We start from the raw sequence: 10,559 nt of genomic DNA, 5'->3' as shown, positions 1-10,559 counted from the left end.
CCATATTCTATACTTCCAATGGGTAAAAGACCATTTTACCCTACTCATATCTAATCAAATAACCCATGGCCCAAACTCCAAAAGACCCAAGGCCCAAAAGAAGACCTCGCGAGTACACCCTGCATACCCAACTCGTACGACCCACTGAAGCACAAGGTACAATTCGCTAAATATATTAACAATTCATTTTATCTCTCTCCTGTGATCAATCCAATCTATTTTCTGGTTATGAGGGCAACCCAAAAATGACTTTACTTTTATTCATCAACATTATACCAATTTAGTTAGAACATTGGACACCTTAATCCAACATCATATTCTTGAAAATAAGAATTGCATTGCCAAAAGTCCAATTGAATAGGACTTTGGAATTCATTTGACAACAAGTTTTATGATTAATGTGACTCCTATTTGTCATGACAAATGATAAAAGCACCATGTGATAGCATGAATATCTGTTGGAATTAGTTTTGACTAATGGTCCATTCAGATTATCCACAATACATACTAATTCGAGTACATCCAAAGGTTTTGATAAAATGTAATTGTGGACTTGTTGTCTTGAACATGTAAACATGAAATACATTACCAAGTATCTAATTGTATCAAATCTTGGATATCATTTGGTTGTAAGTCTTATGGTAAATGCAAATCACGTTTATCAAGATAGATGATTAATACATTACTTTGTAATGTAAATATATGTTGGAGTTAGTTCACACTAATGGACCATTCAAATAAACACCATACATAGTAAAATTGACTTCGTGTGAACATTTTTTTTTAATAAACATTGAGACTGAAACCTTCTAGGTTTTCAGAGTTTTTATAAAGCGAAGTTTGATAATCAACTAGGAAATGAGATAAGATACTTATATCTAATAATATTGGTGAGCATCTTAGTCATCATCTAAGAAATTATGTTTTATTTGATACTTTGACATAATACTTTAGGAAAATGACTTGGTAAGTTAATAAACTGTAATTTTTGTAAACATTTTGTTTTTTTTTTTCAAAACAATTTATCATTAAACTCATATTTATTGTTCAACAATACTATTACTGCATTATAGTTTATTTACATGTTTAAGAAACATCATTAAACTCATATTTGTTTTTGAGGAAATACCTTTATACTTACATTTTTGTACACTATTTACCATTGGCCTAATTTTTTATACACGTTAAATCTCTTTCATATTTTACAACCATCATCAATTTTTCATTCATCCCACCTCACCAACATAATACCAATAAAAAAATATCATTTACTTGTTCATTTTTTAATTTTCTGTCATCACTCACACATTTTTTCACTCTTTTCCCTCTCTTATTTTGTGATAACACCCTACCCGCTAACCCCCTCCCCCCCCCCCCCCCACTCGTCTGTCACCCTTTTATTCTTGAAATGTATATGTAAACCGTTAAAATTATAATAGTCGGTTAAAATAATAATTCTTTAAAAATAAATATAGATTTAATGATAGATCTGTAAAATAAATAACTAAGTTTCTGATAATCATAAAAGTTTTTAGTAAATATAACGTCTAAACGAGCATGTTGCTCCAAGTTACTAACTAAATAATATGAATACTATTTCGTACATTTATGCAGTCGGTATTTTTGGTAAAGTTGAAGTATTTTATCATAAAATTCGTAGTCGGTATTTTTGGTAAGTTGAAGTATTTTATCATAAAATTCTTGCCCATATTGTTCCTAAACATAGCATCGCCCATGTGACCCACATTCACTTCTTCCTCGCTAGTCGCTACAGGGCACAGGCTTGCTCTTACACACGCTACCTGTTTTCTCATAAATACCCCCTTCTCAATCACCAAAATTCACACTGATCAACCACCTCCGATCTCCGCCATGTCCGTCCCTGCATCCGTCGTCAAGCCGCCGTTGGTTGACGAGTTGGATATCGTCATACCCACCATCAGAAACCTCGATTTCCTCGAGCAGTGGAGACCTTTCTTCCAGCCATACCATCTGATCATTGTCCAAGATGGAGATCCAACGAAGAAGATCCATGTACCTGAAGGATTCGATTACGAACTCTACAATCGTAACGATATCAATCGGATCCTTGGCCCTAAGTCCAGTTGCATTTCCTTCAAGGATTCCGCTTGTCGATGCTTCGGATTCCTTGTCTCCAAGAAGAAATACATCTTCACCATTGACGACGACTGCTTCGTAAGTTAACTCTAATTTCCCCTTTTATTTACCGAGTTGACTCATTGAGTCCAAAATCTTAAAAAGTCTTCTCTAGATCTCCACCGGAATTCCAGACTACTGTTGCCGAGGCTAGGGAAAATTCAAAATACAATGCCCTCTAGACCAGGTTGTTATCGTAGACTGTACACGTGTTAAACATATTGGACAGTGCGATCCATTCTTAGCCGTACGATTGCCATTTTTCGGTCCGTGGGACCTGAAGTAGATGATTTGATTCAAAAAATTAAATCATTTTGACTTTTACGTCCAATTAGGAAACTACATTTGACTCCAAAAGGGGGCAAAAGCCGCAAAACCCCAAAATTCATTGACCAAGAATAGTAAATTAGCACCAAGTTCAAAGATGTCAAATCCCTAGAACCCTAATTTATGGATCTCGTTCATAAACTACCATAATTCTTTATACGATTAATGAAATGGCATTTGAAGAACTTTAGCGATGACGTAAGTTGTTATGTTACTTACGTACATAAATTTCAAATTTTATTCAACTTTAAATTTGAAGGTTGCTAAAGATCCAACTGGGCAAGAGATCAATGCATTGGCACAACACATCCACAACTTGTTGACACCTGCAACACCCTTCTTCTTCAACACATTGTATGATCCATACAGGGAAGGTGCAGATTTTGTTAGGGGTTACCCCTTCAGCTTAAGAGAAGGTGCCACCACTGCCATTTCTCATGGCCTTTGGCTCAACATCCCTGACTATGATGCCCCTACTCAACTTGTCAAGCCTCGTGAGCGCAACACCAGGTATTGATAAAGTGTTATTAAATAAAAATGGAACACTTGTATGTAGCTTACTGGATTAAGTCATGTTTTTCAGGTATGTTGATGCTGTGATGACCATACCGAAACAGACACTTTTCCCTATGTGTGGGATGAACCTTGGTTTCCATAGGGAACTCATTGGGCCCGCTATGTATTTTGGGCTCATGGGAGACGGCCAGCCCATTGGTCGTTATGACGACATGTGGGCTGGATGGTGTGCTAAGGTACATATTTTCAAAAACACCAAAAAAAAAAAAAAGACATTTTTTGGGTTTATAAAGTTAATAAAGTTATGGTGAATATGTAGGTGATATGTGACCATTTGGGGCTAGGGGTGAAAACAGGGCTACCATACATTTGGCATAGCAAAGCAAGCAACCCATTTGTGAACTTGAAGAAAGAATACAAAGGCATTTACTGGCAAGAAGACATTATTCCATTCTTTCAATCTGTTGTTCTCCTGAAAGAATGCACAACCCCACAAAAATGCTACATTGAGCTCTCAAAGCTTGTGAAGGAGAAACTTGGCCCAATTGATCCTTACTTTGAGAAGCTTGGAGATGCCATGGTTACATGGATCGATGCTTGGAACGAACTCAACCCGTTGACCGATGATGCTACCACTGTCAAGATCGAGCCTTCTAAAACTAAGTAGATAGTACACTCGGATCATGTCTACTTTTGTTACTTTTCTTATTGTTGGAATTATGTTTCTTGAATTTGTTGTTTTCGGCTTTGGTTATAGTCTGTTTGGTTGAGTTGAGTTTATTACAGAGATGTAACTTATATTTTTAGCTATGGATATGTGATTTTATCGTTGTTTGTTGTTTTAATTGTTAGTCAGATTTATTGAGTAGTAGATTCTATCGAAAAATGTTTGCGAGAAAAGAGGATAGACTTGGACATATCACATATGTTGAGGTGAATGATATTGTGTGTTGTTGTGGGTGTTGTTTTTCTTCTTTTTTGTTTCAATCAGGTAATGGTAAACAGGTAAAGTGATAGAATGGGTAATGATTTTTGGACTTTTCTAAACTGAATAAACTAACTAAATGACATTAAACAATCGTAAATGGTCGGTGAAACATATAGTTTATGTGGATGAAATAATTTTTAAGTGGAAGAATCACATCCGTTCACAATATTCATTGGTTTTAACAACATATATAACCGTCTAGTTTAACCCATTAAGTTTATTAAGTTAAAAAGACACAAAAGTGAATGAAAATGACATTAAGATAGAATAATACAAATAAAGCAACTGTAGAAAGTGCCACCAAGAGAATTCATTCAAATAAAAGAATGCAGACGAGCAAACATAAATCTACGGAATTCATTTCAAGGCCCCTTTTCGTTTTCTTTTGCCATTCCTGAATCATGTGGGGACTAGAATTTGTTCATCTTCACCGCGACACTTGAATGCAAAAATTCCAAGGGCAAATAGCATTACAACTACACATACCATCAATCTTCGAACAGAACCACAACTTCCGCCGGCGTTCTTCACCATCACCACAGCCACACCCTTCTCCGCCATATCAGACGGTGGTGAATCTGTAAGTTGATTGTAGTTCCCATCATGATTTTTGGAAGCCTTGTAAGAAAACTCTGTACAGACTTCACTTTCGTTGTCCATTTCCGAAGCCTCACCGTGTGTGACTGTTCCTCCACCGTCATCTTCTGAATCCACTTCCGATTCTTCAAAAAGTTTTCTTCCCTTAAACTTACCATTATCGAAATCAGCCTCACGCTCTTTGATTATTTCAATTGCAACTCGGTCATGGTGTCTTGAATTCCAGAAGTCATCTTCTTCTGAAGGCGATTTTTCATGCTGTAACAACGACATGAGTTCTTTGGGAGATTTGTCGTACATTTCACAGAGACGGTGGTCGACGGTGGCGACTGAGTCGGTGGTGGAGTTCCGGCGATTAGATCTGGATATCGATTGTTTGATGCAGTCCCATTCTTCTTCAAGTCTCTTTAATTGTTTTTGAAGTGGGTCGTCGAGATCTTCATCATTGTAAATCGATTTGGGTAAACTTTTCATGGTGGTGGGGTCGTCGTCGTAGTGTTTTGATTTCTTCAAGAATGGGGATATAACTTTTGTAAAGCCGTTTTCATGGAGATTCTTGTGGGATTTGAACTACCTTCCTGAATTTCAAATTTGAATTTTCGTTAAAACTCTATGAAATTTGATTGTGGTAACAGTAACAACGGTTCTCCCCGTTTTTGAACCCCCAAATTGGTTTTTCAACACAGTTTTTTCCTTTTTTTTTTTTGACGTCACTTTTGTTAAAATTAATCAAACAAAATTGGGAAACCGGATAAACCAACCACAATTTGAGTTGTATCAACCATGTTTTGAAAATCCGACCGGACCGACCAGTTTAACAGCGAACCGTTTCCAGAACCGGTTCTTAGAGGCCAAAAAACCGTCTGTCAGTAAACCGGTAAAAACCAGTTGAATCGATAAAACCGGAAATTTTAATTTTTTTTTAATTTTTTGTATTTTTTATTTAATTAAAATTAATAATCCTCCATAGTAAATAAAAAACTTTTTGCCACATGTCACATTCTCATTCATTTTGGTACATGTCATTTTGTGGTTATTTTCAATTAAATTTTTTCCACATGGCATTTTGTGGTTATTTCATTTTTATTAAATTTCACATAATATTTAATTAAATTTATTAATTGTAATAAATATAATAAATGCATTGCAATTTCATTAATTGAATTTCCTTCTAATTTCAAAATTTCTAAATTAAAACCAGTAGTTTCTTTGTTTATTTATCTAAATTATTTGTTTAAATTTAAAAGAAAAAAAACACTTTAATTTTAATAATTTAATATTTTTCTAATTTTTCTTATAAATTCAAACTTCTCAAATATTTAAAATTTTATATTTAATTTTTTTAAATAAACTCATGTAATACATGGGTCTTACACCTAGTAATGTAATTATGAATCATCCAGTTTTTCCGGTTTTTAAGACTTGTCCAATCGGTTGGACGAATTGAACTATCGAACCGGTAAGAAGCGGTTCGGTCTCCTGTCCTGTTTTCAAAACATTGGTATTAACCAAAACTAACCAATTTTTTTTTCCGAAAAGTAACCACTTGGTCCGGAATGTGCCATTCTCGACCGGGATAACGGGCCAAAGTCTAATATTGTAGCCTAATGATATATATATATATATATATATATATATATATATATATATATATATATAGGTCTCCCACACAAAAATCTGGAATACGTGTTCCAGATTCTCAAGTTCCAATTTCTCTGCTTTTGGACCTACTTTCGAGCATGGATTCGTCAAACCAAGTGAGTTCTCCTCTTTAAGTTACTTGCATTTGAGTTTTCACACAAGTATATGTATTTCAGAATTTTATATTATTTTGTTGTACATAAAAAATGTGCATTAAGTAGCTTAGAGTGTATTTAGGATCGTTTTTTTAGTCAAAAATTATTTTTTCTAAAGTATCAGGAATGGTCATGTAGGTCTGGAATATGAAGAACTTATTCCAGAATACGATGAACGAGTCCGGAATGTCTATTTTTTGTATGTTTTTTATGTTGTGCATATAAATTGTGCATTTAAGTAGCTTAGAGTGTGTTTATGTTTTCTGGAGAATCTGGAATGGTCGTGTACGTCCGGAATATCAAGAACTTAACTTAGAATCCGAAGAACTTTATTCAGAATGATGTTCCGGAATGACAGGTCGGAATTAAAATTGATTACTTTTTGTGTCTGATATTGTTTAATAACCTCTATTAGACCAAAGACAAATTTGCGTGAATATTGTTAAAAAAGTAGGTTTTACGGACAAAGAAGTTTTATTCCATTTACAGAAACTTTCAAAACTGCGTCCAGTAAAGGTAAAAGCAATTAATTTTTTATAAAAATGTTGGTTTTATGGTAATGTGTATTAAAATGTTGTTGGAATTTCGTTTTTACAGATAACAAACCAGGATACTGATTTAGAAATAAATAAAATAAAACAAAAAAAAACAACCAGCAAAGGCACCTATAAAATTAAGAAAAAAAATCGGAAAAAGTGTTAAAGCTTAAATTGAAAGTAGATAGAACTCTGAAAGATGAGACTGGAGCAAGTTCAGACAAACATGTTATTATAGACTAGTTGCAATGTCATTATATTTTTTATGGATATGTTTCAACAAGTTGGTTTTATTTTTGGATATATTTATGCAAGTTGTTTTTAATGCGTATGTTAATATATTTTATTGTCGGTCTTCAACATTCAGCCACTCGATTGATGGGGATGAGTTGTCAATAGAATATGATATAGTACGTCTTGAAGACAAGCAACGATATCTTGTTGATACAATTGCATTAGAGTTGATTCGTGATTATCAACGTGCGAAACAACGAATGGTAATACTGGAAATCCCATTACCGCCTTTTGCGGTCGAGGAGCGGAGAAAACTAGCATTGTATAATATGTAAATGCTCCTTATTACGATGTCTGAAGATATACGACAGTTTGTGAACACAACTGACCTCACCAAACTCAAACGAATTGAATCTCAACTTATAGACATACGGTCAAAGGTGAAGAATTTTATCAAAATTTATCACAAGATTATAAACCAATTAATGGATGAAGATGAACAAGTAATTTTGCAGTTGAAAAGGGTGGAATATAAACAGAAAAATAACGGGGTTGATTTTCCATATGAACATGGGTTGATTTTCCATATGAACATGCTTGGGATATTTTAAAAGATGTCTATGGTACTTCTAAATTTTGTTTATTCTATGATTGTAAATGTAACAAATATTAGGACAATAATAATATTTTTCATTAATCACTCCAAAAATCGATTACAAACATAATTACTTGAGTTTCCCATACATAAGGAACAAAACGACCATCAATGGGTATGGTATTTCCCATTCAGATTGAGGGGGGAAGAGGGTGCACATTTTGGGCCTGGTAGGTAGTTCGAAACACATCAACTCGATAATATATCTGAACCATATCAGCAAACTCAGTGATGTTTGCATAACGTGATGTTGCAATAGCATGACCACACGATATACCCAGACTGCGCCATTTCCCACATGAACAGGTATGAAAGTTGAGATCTACAACATAAGTTGTTTTAAGATAAAAAAACGTGGAAAATGTCGGACAGAAACGGAGACGAGATCTCTGGTGGGATATTTGTTGCTTGCCACCGAACAAACTTTTGCATCATTCTCAGAAGCACCATGTTTGTGTACGGGGTTAGTACGCTAGTCAACCTCTCTGAAAAGTAAATTTTATCATTTACAGTTATTGTACAGGTAAAAAAAATTCAATATTTTACAGTATTTTACCTCCCACTAAATTGTGTTCAGCAAAAAACCGTTGAATGTAGCCATGAATTGCCTCAACAAGTGTTATTATCGGTACATTGTGTCGATTAACCGATAACACCAACATAAATTATGGAATATCAATGTTGAGTACATTCCAAAGGATGTTAGGGAAATAGTCTCTTGCCCATTTCGCATGTCCAATGCTGACAAGCACCTCACATGCATCATGGGTTAGCCGTTAGCCGAAGGAAGTTTTGCTCAAAATCAGACATAGTATTATTGTTAGATGTCATCCATAACAAAATGTTCCAATGTTCTGGGAGAGACGCCTCTTTTGTGCATATACGTGAACACACTTTTAGAAGTATACCCATGATACGAATCAGGGAATACATGACATATGCAAGAACTAATGACGTTGTCCATATTGGTTATGAATGACACTTCCCTACCCACTACGAGAGCTTCCTTTAACCTCATAAGGAACTGTTAGGTTTTTATTCAAACATTGTTTCGAAAACATAAACATAGCAACAGAAGGCTTTAGATTTGAACAAAATAAAACTAGTTTTATATCCACCAAAAGATCATTTTGCAAGACTTAGAAAGATTAAAACAACCATAGAAGGAAAGTTTATAACCTTTGAAGACTTTGGTTCCTTTTGGAAATTAGGAAGTTGATGAATATGGCTTTAAGCTCTAATAAAGAAGCTCTCTAGAAGTATCCACCAACATTTAGCCGACTTGATAAAATGCTAGATTTCATCTTGTAACACCATGTACTATAGATCTTTAAATCTCCTACTTGCAGAAGACTCGTCATAGATTGATATAGACAGTGGTGAATGTCTAGCAACATTTCACGTCCCCTAATAATATATGACATAGTGCTATTCTATCAACATCCAATTCCCAAAAGCTTAAAGCTTCAATTGATGTATAAGGTAAATTTATCAGTTATCCCTTTGTTACAGACATCCTGTTAAACATGAGACTTGGATCGCAATCAATCTCATTTGGTGTTCAACTTTAGGTAACACTCGTTAAATGTCTAGCTCTCAACATATAATGGGAAAAAAATCTGATCTTTACTACATAAGCCTCTTGCATAGTTCACACCATACCTGAAAATGACTTTTATAACTGCCCAGTTAAGGATCAATATTTGACCATATCAAAGCACAACACTCCCTACACTTAAGTCCCACTATGTATCTCAGGTGTTAAGGACACAAAGATAGTACCTTTTAATCAAGTATCACTCATAACTGCGATCTATAAGATGATCTTGATGCAGATCCGTTCAATACTAATTCTCTGACAAGTACATATGAAACTTAGTTACAACCACTTGCCTATTTTCATCCAATGAAAGCCAACCAATACAATTCATATTAGTCTTACTTCATAATTGCTCCCACAATTATAATTGACTATGGACTTTTAGAATAATAAGATTATTCATGGATTAAACATGTTAATATAGAATACAACAAGTATTGATGTGATGATCATATCCCGATATATCAAAACAATATATAATAATGTTGTCTTAATGTTCCAATATCCAAATACTAAATCCAAATCAAAATCTCATTTCTAGAATAACGAAGTCCTATAGCTGAAGTATGGTCATTCATACTTAGCTCAAAAGAAGGACTTTATTAATGGATCTAACTAAATTTAATTTGTGTGAATTCTACAAATACTATCATCTCCATAATTGACTTTACTCTAAGTATAGTTAAATATTTTGGAGAATATGATTGTTGTTCTTTCGTGATATAGACTATCTTAGCTTGATTAAGTGTACTCACAAAGTAACAAAGATTTCTATGTGATCACTGAATGGCAGAAATCAACATAGTTTTTTCAATGAACTCATTCATCCAATCATATTTGATTCAACTCCTGAAGTAGTAGTGTATTCTTATTTAGTATATGGTGCACTTTTGTTTTGCTTAGACCACATTCCTACAAAACTTACTCTCCATCCCAAAATGAAGTCATTATAATTCATCATTATGTATTTGTTTTGAATTTAGCATCTTATGTAGCTCTTTACATAAAGATCTTCTTCTAAAGTGATTATCTCATGAACTTTCTCTTAGTTCTTCTTAAGTACTCTTAGAATGTTCTTATAGTAATCTAGTGACTTAACCATGTATTCAATTTGTATCTCGTGATATGTTCATAGCATAATCATATACCTATT

At 34.1% G+C, this 10,559-nt stretch overlaps 1 protein-coding gene across 1 annotated transcript; it reads left to right on the top strand.

The window, feature by feature from the left end:
* Positions 1 to 1,740: 1,740 nt before the first annotated feature.
* Positions 1,741 to 3,845, top strand: LOC145130444 (UDP-arabinopyranose mutase 1-like). The gene is made up of 4 exons (XM_079065265.1): positions 1,741 to 2,196; positions 2,744 to 2,994; positions 3,068 to 3,236; positions 3,320 to 3,845. Exons 1-4 carry the CDS (start codon positions 1,873 to 1,875, stop codon positions 3,665 to 3,667), a joined length of 1,092 nt encoding a protein of 363 aa, XP_078921391.1. The 5' UTR covers positions 1,741 to 1,872; the 3' UTR covers positions 3,668 to 3,845.
* Positions 3,846 to 10,559: the final 6,714 nt, after the last annotated feature.

Source organism: Lactuca virosa, chromosome 1 (genome assembly GCF_052849685.1).
Source record: "Lactuca virosa cultivar CGN04683 chromosome 1, Lactuca_virosa_CGN04683_v6, whole genome shotgun sequence".
Taxonomy (NCBI): domain Eukaryota; kingdom Viridiplantae; phylum Streptophyta; class Magnoliopsida; order Asterales; family Asteraceae; genus Lactuca; species Lactuca virosa.
Note: the sequence above shows the minus strand (reverse complement) of the source record. Positions and strands in the feature narration are given on the sequence as shown.

Bases quoted from the DNA above. Each gene is read 5' to 3' on its own strand.
- LOC145130444 (XM_079065265.1), top strand. From the start codon at position 1,873: ATGTCCGTCCCTGCATCCGTCGTCAAGCCGCCGTTGGTTGACGAGTTG. The intron at 2,197-2,743 runs GTAAGTTAACTC...TTAAATTTGAAG, and splicing joins CCATTGACGACGACTGCTTC to GTTGCTAAAGATCCAACTGG. The intron at 2,995-3,067 runs GTATTGATAAAG...CATGTTTTTCAG, and splicing joins CCTCGTGAGCGCAACACCAG to GTATGTTGATGCTGTGATGA.